This window comes from Macaca thibetana, chromosome 11, assembly GCF_024542745.1.
Source record: "Macaca thibetana thibetana isolate TM-01 chromosome 11, ASM2454274v1, whole genome shotgun sequence".
Lineage (NCBI taxonomy): Eukaryota > Metazoa > Chordata > Mammalia > Primates > Cercopithecidae > Macaca > Macaca thibetana.
Genome location: NC_065588.1, coordinates 97353366 through 97373432, shown reverse-complemented (window position 1 = coordinate 97373432; position 20067 = coordinate 97353366). Strand labels below are relative to the sequence as shown.

The following is a 20067-nucleotide window of genomic DNA, read 5'->3' as shown; positions in this document are numbered from 1 at the left end:
AGTGGAACTAATAATATTTGTCCCATTTGGTTTCTTATGTGGTTTGAATGAATAAAGTGTCTGGCCCAGGGGCCATGCCCAGGACTTATTAGTTCTCTTCCCTGCTTCTTTTTTTTTTTTTTTGAGACGGGGCTTCACTCTGTCACCCAGGCTGGAGTGCAGTGGCGCAATCTCAGCTCACTACAACCTCCGGCTCCCAGGCTCAAGTGATCCTCCCACTTCAGCCTCCCGAGTAGCTGGCACTATAGGCATGTGCCACCATGCATGGCTAACTTTTGTATTTTTTGTAGAGATGGGGTTTTGCCATACTGCCCAGGCTAGACTCAAATTCCTAGACTCAAGCAATCTGCCCCCCTCGGCCTCCCAAAGTGCTGGGATTACAGGTGTGAGCCTCTGTGCCTGGCCTCTCTTCCTACTTCTTTCAAGATAGGATAGTTGGTACATAGCCATAGTTGTAACCTTGTCACAATGTTACTGACAAGAAAATTCTAGAATGTAAAAGCTGGAAGTCATTTCAGAATTCTTGTAATTCAAATTTAATTCAACCTCCTCATTGAAGAAATGAGGAGACAAAGGGCCAGAGAGGTGCATGTTTTTCTGAGGTTAGTTTGTGGCAATGATAGTTTCACAAAGAGAAAAGGTACTTTCTGGAGGCAAATTAATTATTCACATTAAGTGGATAAGCCCTTTATTATTTATTTATTTATTTATTTTTGGTAGAGACAATGTCTCACTGTATTGCCCAGGCTGGTCTCGAACTCCTGGACTCAAGCAATACTTCCACCTCGACCTCCCAAAGTGCTGGGGTTACAGGCCTGAGCCACCACGCCTGATAAGAAGTCCTTTCTTAATGGAAAGAACATAAGGCTGGGAATAAAGAAACGCAGGTGAGTCTCAGATCAACCACCAACTCATTGTGTGACTTAACGAGGTTTCACCCTTCTCTAAACCTCTACCTAAACCTTTAATGTGAAACAAGGGCAGCACTATCTGACCTTCCTGCCTTTTGCCTCTGAGGTTAAATAATATAATCAAGTTAAACTGAGAGTAAGAAGTCAGAAAAGCAATGATGCAATGATTGCTGCTGCTATTACCGATTTGGAACTTCTCATAGAATACAGGACTTTACTGAGATAGGAAAGTCACTGTGAAAGGCACGAGTCACTCTGTGGGGCTTTGTAGCTGCATCTCCTTAGACACCCCCGAAGGCCACCCACCCACTCCGTGCACAGACGCTTCTGCCACTTACCATCTCTCAGACACTGCCCGTACCATGAGCTGGGGCTGGGAGCAGGGAGGATGCAGTTCTCACAAAACCCTTTTCTGGGCAATGCCAACTAATAATCACATGATGAAGCCACATGATGTTTGGGGGAACAGTATGTCTTTAGAGTTCAGAAACACCTGCATATGGCTCTAGCAAACCTTTGTGTCAAAATGTTTGCTTCTGTCATAGTAAATGGAGCATTCCAAACATGTTTCCTGGCAGTCTGTAAACAGGGTCTCAGATGGCAGCTTCTGGTTTTCTTAATAAATAAGGTTCTGAAAATTCTACCTCATCCTTTGTACCCTCTTGGTGTTTAAAATTAAGAGAAGAACCACTATAAGCCAAAAAAAAAAAAAAAAAAGTCTGTTTTGGAAAGACTTGCCATTTACGGAGAGTTGGAACTGTCTTCCAAAGTCTATTGACAAATTATTACCACTGTTTCCAGCAGAAGGCTGTACTGAAGATTAACTAACCGTTGCTGCACATTGGCTACTTTGTGAGGTCCCAGAGGACACAGGCTATGACATTTGTCTTTGTATTCTCTGTGTCATACAGTGACCACAGTAGGGGTGTAACACCATGAAAATGACAATAATCTCTCCACAATCATGAGGGATTATGTTCCTAAAAACCCAGGTTTGGGGAATTCTGGGTTAAATAATTCAAGATCTATTGTGGAAAGCAGAGCTGGGGTAATCAGTTACACTTGCAAAAGTAATTTATATGATGGAGACTATGTAGGAAATAGAGTCACAGCATTTATACATCTTAGGTGAGCAATGATGAGTACAACATTATTAATTTTTATTTGTCACCCTTTGGTTACCAGAGACTTTTCAAGATGGCTTCCTCCCACTCTTTTAAGGAATAGCTATACATTTATTTGTTGCAAAGACTATATATTTCAAGAACATTCTCCTTGTGGATTTGGTGCCTCATGCAAATTTTCAATGCCTTTTTAATTTTATGACCTAAAGTCTCTAAGCCATTCCTATGAATTCATGCTGAATGACTCTTAAGTATGCTCACAATTACATAAAAAGATATATAGAAATAAATCTATGCTGAGGAAGAGATGTAACAATTGAAGTAGACCCTCCCTAATTACCCATTGAACAAATTAAATTCACTCTGAACAAATGTCGACACATTCAATTATTGACTATCCCTAGAAGCTGATTTTAGTAACAAACAATTGAAAGAAAGATAAGGATTAAAGACAGCACAATACCTCATGCAGGGGAAATGCAGCTTCATAGGAGCCATTGGTAAGCAAGCGATTCAGACCTAAAACAGCAAATGAGTCCATTTGAATTAATACAGAGTTTGAATATTCACAATGTTCAAAACAAATGTAAGCGTAGTGCTTTTTGGAGAAAACAATCTAGGCTATCAACCCTCTTAGGGGCACCAAGAGTTAGAAGAAAAGTTTTGCTGCCATGAAATTGGGATCGAGGGCTGGGAAATTCATTAAAAAAAATTAAAATATTTAACTGTCAACTAAAGACTGAATATATTCAAAGTGTATAATGTGATGACTTGATATGCATATACATTATGTAACGATTACCACAATCACATTAATTAACACATCTATTTCCACCAGTGCTGTACATTAGATCCCCAGAACTCATTCATTTTATAAATGAAACTTTGTACCCTTTGATCAACACCTCCCCATGTTCCCCATCCCCAGGGCCTGGCAACCACTATTCTACTCTCTGCTTCTAAGAGTTTGGCTTTTTAAGATTCTACATATAAGTAACATCATGCAGTATTTGTCTTTCTGTGTCTGGTTTATTTCACCTAGCATGATGCCTTCCAAGTTCATCCATGGTGAAAATGGCAGGATTTTCTTTTTTATGGTTGAACAATATTCCATTGTATATACGTACCACAATTTCTTTATCCATTCTTCCGTCAGGGGACACTTGAGTTGTTTTCATATCTTGGCTATTGTAAATAATGCTGCAATGAACATGGATGTGCAGATATCTCTTCAAGATACTGATTTCAATTGCTAGGGATATGTACCCAGAAGTAGCATTGCTGTATCACATGGTAGCTCATTTTTAATTTAAGAACCTCCATATTGTTTTCCATAACAGCTGAAGCAAGGTACACTCCTACTAACAGCGCACAACTGTTCCCTTTTCTCCACACACTTGCCAATACTTACCACTTTTTGATAAGAGCCATTCTAATGGGTGTGAGATGGTACCTCACTGTGGTTTTGATTTGCATATCTCTGATGATTAGTGATATTGAGCACCTTTTCATATACCTGTTGACCATTTGTGTGTTTTATATGGAAAAATGTCTATTCAGGTTCTCTGCCCATGTTAATTAAAATTTTTTTTTTCTTTCCAACTTTTATTTTAGGTTCAGGGAGTACACGTGCAGGTTTGTTACACAGGTAAATTGTGTGTTGCAGGGCTTTGGTGTAATTATTATGTCACCCAGGTAATGAGCATAGTACTGACAGGTAGTTCACTAACCCTCATCCTCCTCTCACCCTCCATCCTCAAGTAGGCCCCAGTGTCTACTGTTCCCTTCTTTGTCCATGTGCACTCAATGTTTAGCTCCCATTCATAAGTGAGAACATGCGGTGTTTGGTTTTTCTATTCTTGCATTAATTCACTTAGGATAATGGCCTTCAGCTCCCTGGAATTACACCAGGAGCTCTTCTATTTTCATTCAGAAGCTTCATTATGGACAAACCTAATGCCTCTGATTTTAGTAACAAACTAAAATCTAGTGGTATGACTTTGGTATGGACTAGTGGTATGACTTTGGAAAAGTTCTCTTGTCCTCAGGACTCAATTCCCTCATCCATAAAATGGGAAGGGAGAGGTAATGGATATGCAGATCTTTTTAAAAACAGCTTTATGGAGGTACAACAATCATACAACAGACAGCGTAAGTTGTTTAATTAGATGTTTCGACATAAGTGTATACTTATGAGACCATAAGTACAACCAAGATACCAAATATATCCATTGCCTCCGAAGTTTTATCATGCCACGTTCTAATCAGCCACCTTCCCTGTACTATCTCCAGGGCAAACACTGATCTGCTTTCTGTTGCTATCAATTATTCTGAAATTTCCAGAGTTTTATATAAATGGAATCATATAACATTTTTTCATCACTCAACATAATTTGAGATTCATTCATGTTGTTGCACATATCAGTAGCACATTTCTTTTTATTGCTGAGTAGTATTCCATCACATGGAATAATTTGTTTATCTATTCTCCTGATGATAGACATTTGGGTCCTTTATAGTTTGGGGGCTATTACAAATTAAGCTGTTATGAATATCCATATACAAAACTTGGCATGAATATACGCTTTAACTTTCTTAGTAAATACCCAGAAGTGATTCCACTAGATCATATAGTAGATAAACATTTAACTTTCTGAAAAACTGTCACACTGTTTTCTTAAGTGGCTGTACAATTTTACATTTCCATCAGCAGCGTATGAAGGTTCAAGGTTCTCCACATGGTATGGTCAGTCTTTTTAATTTTAGCCACTCTCATGCGTGTGTTGTGATAGCTCATTGTGTTTAATTCTCATTTTTAAATGAATATTTAAAATAATCTTGTGTGCTATTTGCCATCTGCATATCTTCTCTTGTGAAATGTCTGTTCAAACCTTATGCTCAATAAGATTTTTGAATTCACTGAGTTTTGAGTGTTCTTTATGTATTCTAGAGGCAAGATGTGGATGTTCTTTACCAGCCATATTTTTTGAAAACTTTTTTCTCCTAATGTGTGGCTTCTCTTTTCATTCTCTTTTATTTTATTTTATTTTATTTATTTATGTATTTAAGTTTTGGGATACATGTGCAGAATGTGCAGGTTTGTTACATAGGTATACGTGTGCCATGGTGGTTTGCTGATCCTATTGACCTGTCCTCTTTAACTTCCATCCCCTCACTGCCCCTACTCCCCAGTAGGCCCTATTGTGTGTTGTTCCCATCCCTGTGTCCATAGGTTCTCATTGTTCAATTCCTGCTTATGAGTGAGGGCATGCAATGTTTGGTTTTCTGTTCCTGTCTTGGTTTGCTGAGGATGATGGCTTCTAGCTTCAAAAATGTCCCTGTATAGGACATAATCTCATTCCCTTTTATGGGTGCATAATATTCCACAGTGTATACGTACTCCATTTTCTTTACCCAGTCTATCATTGATGGGCATTTGAGTAGGTTCCGTGACTTTGCTATTGTGAATAGTGCTGCAGTAAACATTTGTGTGCATGTGTCTTTATAGTAGAATGATTTATATCCCTTTAGGTATATACCCAGTAATGGGATTGCTGGGTCAAATGGTATTTCTGGTTCTGGATACTTGAGGAATCCCCACACTGTCTTCCACAATGGTTGAAGTAATTTACACTCCCAACAACAGTGTAAAAGTGTTCCCATTTCTCCACAGCCTCACCAGCATCTATTGTTTCTTGACTTTTTCAGCATTCTGACTGGCATTAGATGGTATCTCATTATGGTTTTGATTTGCATTTCTCTAATAATCAGTGATGTTGAGCTTTTTTCATATGTTTGTTGGCCGCATGTATGTCTTCTTTTGAGAAGTCTCTGTTTATATCCTTTGCCCACTTTTTCATGGGGCTGTTTTTTCTTGTAAATTTGTTTAAGTTGTTTGTAAATTCTGGATATTTGACTTTTGCCAGATAGGTAGATTGCAAAAATTTTCTCCCACTCTGTAGCTTGCCTGTTCACTCTGATGATAGTTTCTTTTGCTGTGCAGAAGCTCTTTAGTTTAATTAGATCACATTTGTCAATTTTGGCTTTGTTTGCAATTGCTTTTGGCGTTTTCGTCATGAAGACTTTGCCTATGTCCTGAATGGTATTGCCTAGGTTTTCTTCTAGGGTTTTTATGGTTTGGGGTTTTACATTTAAGTCTTTAATCCATCTTGAGTTAATTTTTGTATAAGACATAAGCAAGTGGTCCAGTTTCAGTTTTCTATATATGGCTACCCCGTTTTCCCAACACCATTTATTGAATAGGAGATCCTTTCCCCGTTGCTTGTTTTTGTTACTTTTGTTGAAGATCAGATGGTTGTAGATATGTGGTGTTATTTCTGAGGTCTCTGTTCTGTTCCATTGGTCTATGTGCCTGTTTTGGTACCATTATCATGCTCTTTTGGTTACTGTAGCCTTGTAGTATAGTTTGAAGTCAGGTTTGTTCTTTTTGGTTACGATTGTCTTGGCTGTATGGGGTCTTCTTTTATTCCATATGAAATTTAAAGTAGCTTTTTCTAATTACATGAAGAATGTCAATGGTAGTTTGCTGGGAATAGCGCTGAATCTATAAATTACTTTGGGCAGTATGAACATTTTTACAATATTGATTTTTCCTGTCCATGAAGATGGAATGTTTTTCCATTTGTTTGTGTCCTCTCTGATTTCCCTGAGCAGTGGTTTGTAGTTCTCCTTGAAGAGGCCTTTCACATCCCTTGTTAGCTGTATTCCTAGGTATTATATTCTCTTTGTAGTGATTGTGAATGGGAATTCATTCATGATTTGGGTCTCTGCTTGTCTACTGTTGATGTAAAGGAATGCCTGTGATTTTTTCACATTGATTTTGTATCCTGAGACTTTGCTGAAGTTGCTTGTCAGCTTAAGGACATTTTTGGCTGAAATCATGGGCTTTTCTATATATACAATCATGTCATCTGCAAACAGAGACAGTTTGACTTCCTCTCCTCCTATTTGAATACGTTTTATTTCTTTCTCTTGCCTGATTGTCCTGGCCAGAACTTTCAATACTATGATGAGTAAGAGTGGTGAGAGAGGGCATCCTTTTCTTGTACTAGTTTTCAAAGGGAATGCTTCCAGCTTTTGCCTGTTCAATATACTATTGGCTGTGGGTTTGTCATAAATAGTTTTTATTATTTTGAGATATGTTCAATCAACACCTAGTTTATTGGGAGTTTTTAACATGAAGGGATGTTGAATTTTTATTGATGGCCTTTTCTGCATCTATTGAGATAATCATGTGGTTTTTGTGTTTCGTTCTCTTTATGTGAGGGATTACATTTATTGATTTATGTATGTTGAACCAGCCTTGCATCCCAGGTATGAAGTTGACTTGATTGTGGTGGATAAGCTTTTTGATGTGCTGCTGGATTCGGTTTGCCAATATTTTACTGAGGATTTTCACATTGGTATTCATCAGGGATATTGGCCTGAAATTTTCTATTTTTTGTTGTGTCTCTGCCAGGCTTTGGTATCAGGATGATCTGCCCTCATAAAATGAGTTAGGGAGGAGTCCCTCTTTTTCTATTGATTGGAATAGCTTCAGAAGGAATGGTACCAGCTTCTCTTTATACCTCTGATAGAATTCGGCTGTGAATCCATCTGGTCCTGGGCTATTTTTGGTGGGTAGGCTATTAATTACTGCCTCAATTTCAGAACTTATTATTGGTCTATTCGGGGATTCAACTTCTTCCTGGCTGAGTCTTGGGGGGGTGTATGTGTCCAGGAATTTATCCATTTCTTCTAGATTTTCTAGTTTATTTGCATAGAGGTGTTGGTAGTTTGTATTTCTGTGAGGTCAGTTTTGATCTCCCCTTTATCATTTTTTATGGGATTCCTCTCTCTTTTCTTCTTTATTAGTCTAGCTAGCAGTATTTGTTATTTTTTTCAAAAAAACCAGTTCCTGGTTTTGGAAGGTTTTTGTGTCTCTATGTCCTTCAATTCTGTTCTGATCTTAGTTGTTTCTTGTCTTCTGCTAGCTTTTGGATTAGTTTGCTCTTGCCTCTTTAGCTCTTTTAATTGTGATGTTAGTGTATCAGTTTGAGATCTTTCTAGCTTTCTGATGTGGGCAATTTAGTGCTATAAATTTCCCTCTTAAAACTGCTTTAGTTGTGTCCCAGAGATTCCAGTATGTTGTCTCTTTGTTCTCATTGGTTTCAAAGAACTTCTTTATTTCTGCCTTAATTTCATTATTTACCCAGGAGTCATTTAGGAGCGAACTATTCAATTTCCATGTAATTGTGTGGTTTTAAATGAGTTTCTTAATCCTGAGTTCTAATTTGATTGCACTGTAGTCTGAGAGACTGTTTGTTATGATTTCAGGTTTTTTTTGCATTTGCTGAGGAGTGTTTTACTTCCAATTATGTGGACAATTTTAAAATAAGTGCCATGTAGCACTGAGAATGTATATTATATTGATTTGGGGTGGAGAGTTCTGTAGATGTCTATTAGGTCCACTTGATCCAGAGCTGAGTTCAAGTCCTGAATATCCTTGTTAATTTTCTGCCTGGTTGATCTGTCTAATATTGACAGTGGGGTGTTAAAGTCTCCCACTATTATTGTATGGGAGTCTAAGTCTCTTTGTAGGTCTCTAAGAACTTGTTTTATGAATCTGGGTGCTCCTGTATTGGGTGCATATAAGTTTAGATAGTTAACTCTTTTTTGTTTTGTTTTGTTTTGTTTTGTTTTGAGATGGAGACTTGCTCTTTCGCCAGGCTGGAGTTCAGTGGCATGATCTGGGCTCACTGCAATCTCTGTCTCCCGGGTTCAAGCAATTCTCCTGCCTCAGTCTCCCGAGTAGCTGGGATTACAGGCACGTGCCATCATGCCTAGCTAATTTTTGTATTTTTAGTAGAGATGGGGTTTCACCATGTTGGCCAGGATGGTCTTGATTTCCTGACCTCGTGATTCACCTGCCTCATCCTCCCGAAGTGCTGGGATTAGAGGTGTGAGCCACCGTGCCCAGCCAATAGTTAGTTCTTCTTGTTGAATTGTTCTCTTTACCATTATTTAATTATCTTCTTTGTCTTTTTTGAACTTCATTGGTTTAAAGTCTGTTTTGTCAGAGATGAGGTTTGCAACCCCTGCTTTTTTTTTTTTTTTTTTTTTGCTTTCCATTTGCTTGGTAAAATTTCCTCCATCCTTTATTTTGAGCCTATGTGGGTCTTTGTACTTGAGATGGGGCTCCTGAATACAGCACACCAAAGGGTCTTGACTCTTTATCCAATTTCCCAGTTTGTGTCTTTTAATTGGGGCATTTTGCCCATTTACATTTAGGCTTAGTATTGTTATGTGTGAACTCGATCCTGTCATCATGACACTACCTGGTTATTTTGCACACTAGTTGATGCAGTTTCTTCATAGTGTCATTGGTCTTTATATTTTGGTGTATTTTTGCAGTGGCTAGTACCAGTTTTTCCTTTGCATATTTAGTGCTTCTTTCAGGAGTTCTTGCAAGGCCAGCGTGGGGGTAACAAACCCTCAGCATTTGCTTTTCTGGAAAGGATTTTATTTCTTCTTCACTTATGACACTTAGTTTGGCTGGATATAAAATTCTGGGTTGAAAATTATTTTCTTTAAGAATGTTGAATACTGGCTCCCAATCTCTTCTGGCCTGTAGAGTTTCTGCTGAGAGGTCCATTGTTAGTCTGATGGGCTTTTCTTTGTAGGTGACCTGACCTTTCTCTCTGGCTGCCCTTAACATGTTTTCCTTAATTTTGGCCTTGGAAAATCTGATGATTATGTTTCTTGGGGTTGATCTTGTGGAGTACCTTAGTGGTGTTCTCTGTATTTCCTGGATTTGCATGTTGGCCTGTTAGGTTAGGGAAGTTCTCCTGGATAATATCCTGAAGTTTGTTTTCCAGTTCGTTTCCATTCTTCATGTCTGCTTCAGGTGGTACTCCAGTTAATCGTAGGTTTGGTCTTTTTATGAAGTCCCATATTTCTTGGAGGTTTTGTTTGTTCCTTTTTATTCTTTTTTCTCTAATCTTGTGTGCATGCTTTATTTCAGTGAGGTGGTCTTCAAACTCTGATATCCTTTCTTCCTCTTGGTCAGTTCAGCCATTGATACTTGCGTATGCTTCACAAAGTTCTTGTACTGTGTTTTTCAGCTCCATCAGGTCATTTATGTTCCTCTCTAAACTCTCTCTAGTTAGCAGTTCCTGTAACCTTTTTTTCAAGGTTCTTAGCTTCTTTGCATTGGGTTAGAACGTGCTCCTTTAGCTCAGTAGAGTTTTTTATTACCCATGTTCTGAAGCCTACTTCTGTCAGTTTGTCCGTCTCATCTTCCATCCAGTTCTGTGCCCTTGCCAGAGAGTCGTTGCAATCACTTGGAGGGGAAGAGGAACTCTGTCCTTTTAGGTTTTCAGCGTATTTTCATTGATTCTTTCTCATCTTTGTAAGTTTGTCTAGTTTTGATCTTGGAGGCTGCTGACTATTAGATGGGGTTTTTGTGAGGACTTCTTTTGTTATTTGTGCTGTTGTTGTTGCTTTCTGTTTGTTTTTCTTTCACTGGTCAGGTCCCTCCTCTGTAGGGCTGCTGTGGTTTGCCAGGGGTTCACTTTATAGCCTATTTATCTGGTTCACTCCTGCACTTGGAGATGTCACTCAAGGAGGCCGGAGAACAGCAAAGATGGGTGCCTGCTCCTTCTTCTGGGATCTCTGACCTGGGGGGCTCCAACCTGATGCCAGTAGGATCACTCCTGTACAGGGTGTCTGACAACCCTGTTGGAAGGTCTCACCCATTTTGGTGGCAAGGGAAATGGGACCCATTTAACGAAACATTTTGACTGTCCCTTGGTGGAGGCAGTGTGCCTTGCTGGGGGGCAATCTTGGCTAAGTCTGCTGGTCTGCAGAGACTGTGGCCACTCCTCTTGCTACGGGCTCACGCCCAGGGAGATCCAGGTTCTGTCCCTGAGCCTCTGGCTGGAGTTGTTGGAGTTCCTGTAGGGAAGCCCCACCCTACATGAAGTGAGGAAGGATATGTCAGGGTCAGGCCTGAAGAGGCACTCTGGTTGCAGTCTGCCACAGCCAGTGTGTTGAGCTGTGGCGGACCACTCGGGGACCAAGCCATCCAGCCTCCCTGGTTCTAGCAGGGGAAAAGCATGTCCTGGAGCTATAGAGATGGTTGCCACCCTTTCCCCACACAGACAGCTTAGTGTATTAGGCAGTTATGAGTCCCAGTGCTGGCTGCTGCCCCTCCCCCAAGGAGCTCAAATGGCTTAGGCAGCAGCAGCTGTGGTGCTGGTCACCCCTCCTTCCAGGAGCTCCCCAGGGTTAGGCAGATTCCAGCTGAGAGGCTGTTGAGAATCTCTGTGCGGCTCCAGGGTTGGCATTCTAGGTCCCAGTGGCGTGGGTGGCTGAGTGGGATCTTCCAATTCATGGGTTGCACAGTTCTGTGGAATAAAGCACAGTTTCCCCCGCTGAGTAGCACACTCACTCACTGCCTCCCTTGGCTGGGGGATGGGGGCTCCCCTGCCCCGTGTGGCTCTCAGGTGGGCCGCTGCACCACACTGCTCTTCCTTCCCCTCTGTGGATCAAGTTCAGCCACCTAGTCAGTTCTGATGAGAGAACCTGGATACCTTGGTTGCCAATGAAGGATTCACACACTAATGATGGTTCTTTTTGATGGAAACCTCTGATCAGTTCTGTTTCTAGTCAGCCATCTTGGCCCCATCCTTCTTTTCATTCTCTTGAAAACATCATTTGAAAAGGGAAGTTTTAATTTTGAAGTCTAGGTTATCCATTTTTTTCTTCTTTTATGAATTGTGCTTTTACTGTCATATTTAAGAAATCCTTGACTAACCCAAGATAACAAAGATTTTCTATTTTCTCCTAAAATTTTTATGGTTTTAAGTTTTACACTTTGAACTATAATCCATTTGAGTTAACTTTTGTATATGAGTTTTCCCAAATTCATTTTTTGCACATGGGTTTGAATTGTTTCCGTATCACACGTTGAAAAGTCAATTCTTTACCCATTGAATTGACTTTGACCCTTTGTCTCAAGTCAAAGACTTGACTTTTTGTTCTTTTTCAGAGTTGTTTTGGCTATTCTAGGTCCTTTCACATCCCTATAAATTTTTTAATTCATTTGTCAATTTTCACATATGCACACATAAAACACCCTCCGGGAGTTTGACTGGATTGCACTGAATCTACAGATCAATTTGTTAAGACTGACGTCTTAACAATATTGAGTCTTCTGACTAATAAACATGGTATATCTTTCCATTTATTAGGTCTTCTTAAATTTATCTCAGCAATGTTTTGTAGTTTTCAGTGTACAATTCTTACGTATCTTTTGTTTGATTTATCCTTAAGTATTTAGTATTTCATATTTGGGGGCTAATTATAAGTGACTTGGTTTTTAAAATCTCAATTTCTCACTGTTTGTTGCAGATTGACAGATATACAATTGAGTTTTTATATCAATCTCATTTTTTGCAACCTAGCTACATTCACTTATTAGTTCCTTTTTATAGATTCCATTGTGAGTTTCTTTATAGATGATCATGTCGTCTGATTATAAGGACAGTTTTAACTCTTTTTATATTATTCCACCGGATAGTAAAATGAATACAAGTGGTAAGTGCAAACACACTTGTCCCATTCATTATCTTAGGAGGAAAACATTCCGTCTTTTATCATTAAGTGTAATTTTAACTACAATCATTTCATAGAGGTATTTTATGAGGTTGAGGAAGATAATTTCTATTAGTAGTTTGCTGAGTTTTTATCTGTAATGGATGTTGAACTTTGTGAAATGCTTTTCCCATGTTCATAAATATGATCATATGGTTTTTCTTTTTTAGTTTGCTACTATGGTGAATTATATTGATTGATTTTCATATACTAAGCCAACCTTGTAGTCCAGGATAAATCCTACTTGGTCATGATGTATTATCCTTGTTATACATTGTTAAACTTTACTTGCTAAATTTTCTCTGTTTCCAGGAGGAAAGACTTTTCTGAGTATTCTCCTCATTGCTCTGTGAATTATGAGGTGTTCCAGTCTTGCTGGAAATTCTTTTGGATGATTCTTTCTCTGGCCTTGGGTATTCTCCTGACATGTATGCATTGATCAGCACTTGCTGAATACTTGAGGGAGACCTCTGCAGATCTTCGAGGTTCGAGCTCTGTGCAGTTCTTTGCTTTCTGGTACTTCTTTCTGTGAACTCTAGTTGCCTTTGTTTCCCAACTTCTAGCAACAACTTCTCAACTTAGAGTCTTTCAGGTCCTGCCTACATTCTCGCTTTTCATGGTGTTGTCTATAAACTATGTCAAGATGGTAAGATGGGGCCCAGCAGGGCTCATTTCATTTGTTTTCTGTCTCTCAGAGGTCCTTGTTTTGGGTCGCCCAAATATTTGGTGTCTTGAAAATAGTTGTTTCATACATTTTGTCTGTTTTTTCTTTTGTGATTGTTTCCCATGGGAGAGTAAATCTTGTGCCTGTCGCTCCATCTTGGCCAGAAGTGGAAGTTTAACGTGTTGATCTTTAAAGCTCCTTTCAGATCAGGAATTATGCTACTTCCTAAAATGCACCTCAAAGAAGATGATCATAATGATGTTTCTCAAGTGGCTTGAGAGGAATGCTACCTATGCTTTAGATCCTTACCAGAATCTAGAAGTTTAGCCTAACTGGAAAATGGCACATGCACTGATTCACTTTTCATTGATGGAGGATCAATCAATATGTGGATGATTTTAATCATAGTAACACATTAATATGTTTTAAGATGCTCGACATTAATACTAAATATCCAAGAAAAGCATTTGAAATACAAATATCACAAGGCCTTATAGTTTGTCTAACATATCAGAGGCCCCAATAAATACCTTTGTAATGAATGATTACATAGAAAGCTTTGATTCTCTGGAGTCTCTATTGAGAATTCCACATATCTCATCAATAACTTTCAAACATCCCAGATATTAGAAAAAATAGGATTCACAGGGACCTAATAAGAGACTCACATGATAACTTTTTTTTTTTTTGAGACAGAGTCTCACTCTGTTGCCCAGGCTGGAGTGCAGTGGTACGATCTCAGCTCACTGCAACCTCTGCCTCCAGGGTTCAAGCAATTCTCATGCCTCAGCTTCCCAAGTAGCTGGGATTACAGGTGCATGCCACCATGCTCAGCTAATTTTTGTATTTTTAGTAGAGATGGAGTTTTACCACATTGGTCAGGCTGATCTCAAACTCCTGACCTCAAGTGATCCACCTGCCTTGGCCTCCCAGAGTGCTGGGATTACAGGCATAAGCCACCGTGCCTGGCCTCGGATGATAACTTTTATAAGTTTATCATAATTTATCAAAGTCCTGCAAAGTGAGAAAGTAGCAATATTTGAAGTATTTTTCACTTTACTAATTTCTCCTCTAAGCACCAAATTCAAAAATATGAATCAATTTCAAGATTTATTGTAGGCACCCATATTGTTAAATAAATCTTTGTTGAGCTATTATACTGCTTTATTTTGAAAGTGGGTTTTACCAGGTTTGATTTTTACAGTTGTAATAAATTCAGAGTGAAGTTGAAAAACTTACATAGTGGCAGTTTACATTCCACTAAAATATCCTTATGAATCATATTTACAAATCAGTATTTTCACATTATTTCGAATCGACGTTGGCTTGTGCAAGATGCCACTTTCAGAAAGAGTTTCAGGCAGAAAATAATACTGGATAAACATTAGTTCCATCAAGAAATTAAAATTTCTTCTAACATGTTGTTTCTTTTATTTACAAAACCAAAGATGACAATGAAATATTGAATCTACAGACCATTTGTAGCTTTACTCCATGTTTTTCAGCATAATGCTTGGTTGTGGGTTAATAACTTACTCTCTGATTGGTTATTTCTAATTAGATATGATTCCAGTTCATCATTACCAATTTTCTTTTATTCTTTCTTTTCCTTTTCTTTGTTGTGGCAGACTCCCACTCTGTTGCCCAGGCTGGAGGGCAGTGGCACAGTCTCAGCTTATTGCAGCCTTGACCTCCCAGGCTCAAGTAATCCCCCATCTCAGTCTCCTGATAGCTGGGACTACAGGTACTCACCACCACACCTGGGTAATTTTTTGTATTTTTTGTAGAGAGGATTATGCTCAGGCTGGTTTCAGACTTTTGGGCTCAAGAAATCCTCCTGCCTCAGCCTCCCAAATTTCTGGGATTCCAGGTGTGAGCCAGTGTGCCTGGCCTATTACCAATTTTCAAAACATGGAGGTCTTTGAATAGAAAACTCCTTATTTCATCAAATGAAAGAAATTTTATAAAGACCCTTTCTGACTAGCAAAATACTACACTTCCTGTGCTTCTTCAGAACATTAAAAAATCACTGTCTCTGTCCTTCTTTTGCTTATAAAAGCAGCACACATTTTGATATGCAAAATTAGGCACAATTTCCATTCAGCATGACTTTATTGAACTCCTACTGTCTGCCAGGCACTGTGCTAGGCAGTGATGATATAAAGATAAATAAGGTAGCTTATTTACAGTTAAGGATCTTATTATCTAGATGAGCAGCATTCAGCTGCAGATTCTCAATACACTAGTGTCTTATAAAGAGTCGTTTTGGGAGGCCAAGGCAGGCGGATCACGAGATCAGGAGTTCAAGATCAGTCTGGCCAACATAGTGAAATCTCGTCTCAACTAAAAATAACAAAAATCAGTCAGGTGTGGTGGCAGGCACCTGTAATCCCAGTTACTCGGGAGGCTAAGGCGGGAGAATCACTTGAACCTGGGAGGCAGAGGTTGCAGTGAGCCGAGATCCCGCCATTGCGCTCCAGCCTGGGTGACAGTGCGAGACTCCATCTCAGAAAAAAAAAAAAGAGTCATGAGGTGTATTGCAAATAATACCATTATTAGTGAAGATGCCATTTGGAGTTATTTGCATTTTATGAAATGATTCAGAACTGCTACTGCAATAATAACTTCACTTTCACTCACTTACTTTCTAGTACGCTTATGGTACGATGTTAACTGAAAAAAGTACGATAAAAAGGATGCATAGCACATCCTAAGTTTGTTTCTAAAAGCTGTATGAATGAATAAGAAATTAAGATAAAAAAGTAACCAAGGTAACATTTAAATTATTCAGTATGCAAATGTTATGAGTGGTTCTCTTTATGTGGTAGATTTTCATAATGTCATTGAATGTAATTCAAGACAACAAAAGAAGAGTTGTATATGACTAACTATCAAACAGACTCCAAAAATAGTTGCCACAGGAATTCAGAAGAGGGAAGAATTCATTCAAGCTGGAATGGTCACGGAAGACTTTACTGAAGGAATGTGTCTCAAGGATGGATGACTAATGCAGAGAAATGGGAATGAGTTTAACTACAATCCATCAAAGTGAAGAAAGACCTAAATCAGGTTCGACTTCACCATACCCCCATACATTGACTCTCACAAAACATAATATTCCATTTGTAATCAGATCTGGACTAGGAAGCTATCTATTTCTCCATGTTATATTTTAACGTATGCAGCTTGGGATCAAAGTAGGCGGGGTTTTTTTTTTTTTTTTTGGCAGTTTCATTATGCTAGTGACTCACACCGAGCTTGCATTCAGCTCAACTCCCAAATCTGTTCCTCTTATGATGTTGAGCAACATTTCTCCCACACTGTACCAAGGTAGTTGTTTTGCTGAATTTGACTGTAAGACTTTACATGAAAAATTATTTTTTTAATTTTTTAGTTATATTAATGTAATATTCTATGTACTTCCTTTTCTATTCAAACAAATGTATATGAATAAAATAAAAATGTGAAAAAATCTCAATCTCATTAATAACGAAATGCATGTTTAAATAACATTTTCATTGAATTAGTAAATATTTTTTAAAAGATTGAAAGAAAAAGAAAATACACATTAGAAATGGTCAATGCAAAATTATTAAATGTCACCTTGCTGGATTTGGCTGAGTGCCAGCTACTGAGTCTTGTCATTTAATGCAATCTTCTGGTTTCACCCTACCTGAAAGCTTGGTGAACAGGTCATCTGGGCTATGCACCAGATATTAACTTATTTCCCCTCAGCTCCAAATACAACTTCATTGCCTGCTTTGCAATAACGGAGCTGGACTTTGTAACTATTTCTCCTTTGTCAGCTGATTCAATGTTAAGCTTTGCTAGCAAAAGGCACTGGGAGGGACACTGGAGGAGGAAGGGGTTTCTCTTCCTGATACCAGTATGATACCTCAGCAGGCTTCTGCAGCACATACTTCTATAGTGCCCAGCTCCTGCAGTGTGTGGTGGCTGGAAACACATGGTACTCCCCAAAGGCAGATTTTCAGTATCCTCTCAGGAGGCTTCACAGAGTAGTGCTGCTGATGTAGCAACTCCCAAAGAATGACTTCCCTGGAGCCACTCCAGGCAGCTTCCCCTAGTACTCCAGAGGGCAGATTTCTAGAGCCCCCAGCAAACTGCACTGCCATGGCTGTACCTCTTCCAGCAGGATGTGCAGCTTAGCACTGTAGGAAGGATTCTTCTCAGGGGTGGTAGCTGCTCCTAATATCTGCTACTTCTCTATTCTTTAGAGTTATTCTTACCCTTGACTAGCCAACCCTCCATTACTCGAATCCCCTGTCATAGTTAATTACTTATATAAAACTTTCTCTGTTCAATTTACTTGTGCTTTTATCTCCTGATTAGGCCCTGACTGATATAGGTCATTATTAAAACTATTGATAAAAAACTTGCTAGAAAAAGAGATAAGAACAAAGCCACCCAACCCTTCCTGATATATAATAATCTGTTTAATAAGGCAGGAAATGTGTAATATAATATGGACACATTCTCATAAAAATGCCTAAAATATATATGGTGGAGGCTATTTAATGGAGAAGATGACTGAAGAAGCTGCTTATGTGGGACAGCTCATCTCCGTGCTTACAGATCCCTCTGCATGGAACACCCTACCCCTCCATCTTCCCACACTGGTTTCCCAGCATTCAGGTCTCAGTTCAAATTTCAGCTTCTCAGAGATGCTTGCCCTCATCATCAAATCTCAGCCTGAACTAACTCCTACCTTTTACCAGCCTATTTCTGTATCATCATCCAGTTTAATTTCTTTTTCTTTTTTTTTTTTTTTTTGAGACAGAGTCTCGCTCTGTGCCCCAGGCTGGAGTGCAGTGGCGCAATCTTGGCTCATTGCAAGCTCCTCCTCCTGGGTTCACGCCATTCTCCTGCCTCAGCCTCCTGAGTAACTGGGACTACAGGTGCCCGCCACCGTGCCCGGCTACTTTTTTGTATTTTTAATAGAGACGGGGTTTCACTGTGGTCTCGATCTCCTGACCTTGTGATCCACCCGCCTCGGCCTCCCAAAGTGCTGGGATTACAGGCGTGAGCCACCGCGCCCGGCCCAGTTTAATTTCTTTATGTTAGTTATTGTATTTACTTATTTGTTTATTGTCTGCTTTTAATTTCTTGAACACAAGCTCCAGAACAGAATTATGCTTATCTCCCCAAAATCTAGTTCAGTGCCTGGCACACAACATTTTCTAAAATGAGAGAATTTCTCCATGATCTTAGACAAATGAGACGACATGCTATTTAAAGAAGATATTTAAGGATGCGATGAAGATTTTACACTGTGAATTATTCATCAAAGGATTAGTTAGGGGTTTTATAAGTGACAAGCATTGCTAGAATTGATACAAGCTTAATAAAACCAAGGGAAGAAGTCTGTAATTCCCAAATGCCAAATGTAGTTTGTTATACTAATATACTACTTACCAATCTTATTTTTTCCTTCTTCATATTTTATTCTTTGTAAAATGTGATGCACGATTCTACTTCTTGTGGCATTGTTGAAGAACGTTTCTTTGTTGTGTATGATGAAGCTGCACACATATATTAAAAACACAAGTGGAGAATTAATTGGAGGTGATGGATCTAATTTTTGTTATAATTTGGTGTTGCTCAGATGCAGATGTCTTCAATCAGTCATAGACAGGGTGTGTCTGGAACAGCCTGAGGGAGCCAGAGATCACACCAGGAGAGTAGGCTCACAGGTATGAGTAGTTTTGGTTTTCAGCATCAACATCATTCACGTCAGGAAGGAGCTGGAGCTAAACAAAATTAAGAAACCTAAAAACAAACTAATAGCAAGTCTAGGTCTTATATCTTGTTTTTTCTCAGTAAGGTCATTATATAAATTCAACTAAAAATTCATTTTGTTTTTCTCTCCTCTTCCCTTCTACCTTAGCCTCTCCCATGGCATAATCAATGGATTTTCAGAAATTTTAAGATATAAAACTGGCTTGGGTGGTGGATATAGGAGTTAGGTAATGAGCTGTGGTCTGGCTCACAGGTGAGGTGAGAGGCCAGTCTCTGGAAATCATTTCTATCCTTACCTTTTCCATGTTCTTTTTTTTTTTTTTTTTTTTTTTTTGAGACGGAGTCTCGCTCTGTCGCCCAGGCTGGAGTGCAGTGGCGCAATCTCGGCTCACTGCAAGCTCCGCCTCCCGGGTTCACGCCATTCTCCTGCCTCAGCCTCCTGAGTAGCTGGGACTACAGGCGCCCGCCCCTGCGCCCGGCTAATTTTTTCTATTTTTAGTAGAGACGGGGTTTCACCATGGTCTCGATCTCCTGACCTTGTGATCCGCCCACCTCGGCCTCCCAAAGTGCTGGGATTACAGGCGTGAGCCACCACGCCCGGCACCTTTTCCATGTTCTTTCGTGAATGGGATCTTTCCTTTAAAGCACACACTTAAGATTGATTTGTCTCCCAGCAACTGCCCCAGCCAGTCTATTTTGTCAAGGGTGCATGTGCAGGTATGTGTGTGTATGTGTGTGTGTACAAACACACATAAACACACAGCTTTCCAGTAGGTGCTTGTACCCTACTAAGAGGTTTTCTAGGTAGCAGAGCTTCCAGAGCTACATAATCCAGCATGAAATTGCCATGTCTCCTCTTGTTAGGATTGCAAAAAATGGTAGAGTATTAGAGACACTGTATCTATGACTCCTTCATAAATTATAAAGTTGATCAACTCAGCAAACTCCTTGGGCA

General features: G+C 39.3%; 1 protein-coding gene across 2 annotated transcripts in view; it reads right to left on the bottom strand.

The window, feature by feature from the left end:
• ANO4 (anoctamin 4) overlaps positions 1-20067 on the bottom strand; it is a 383617-nt gene that overhangs the window by 80811 nt on the left and 282739 nt on the right. For both annotated transcript variants that reach the window (XM_050750195.1, XM_050750196.1), the window contains 2 exons: positions 18789-18895; positions 2499-2554 (listed from right to left, as the gene is read on the bottom strand). In XM_050750195.1, coding sequence (XP_050606152.1) covers positions 2499-2554; positions 18789-18895 — 163 coding nt within the window. The remainder of the gene's footprint in view (positions 1-2498; positions 2555-18788; positions 18896-20067) is intronic.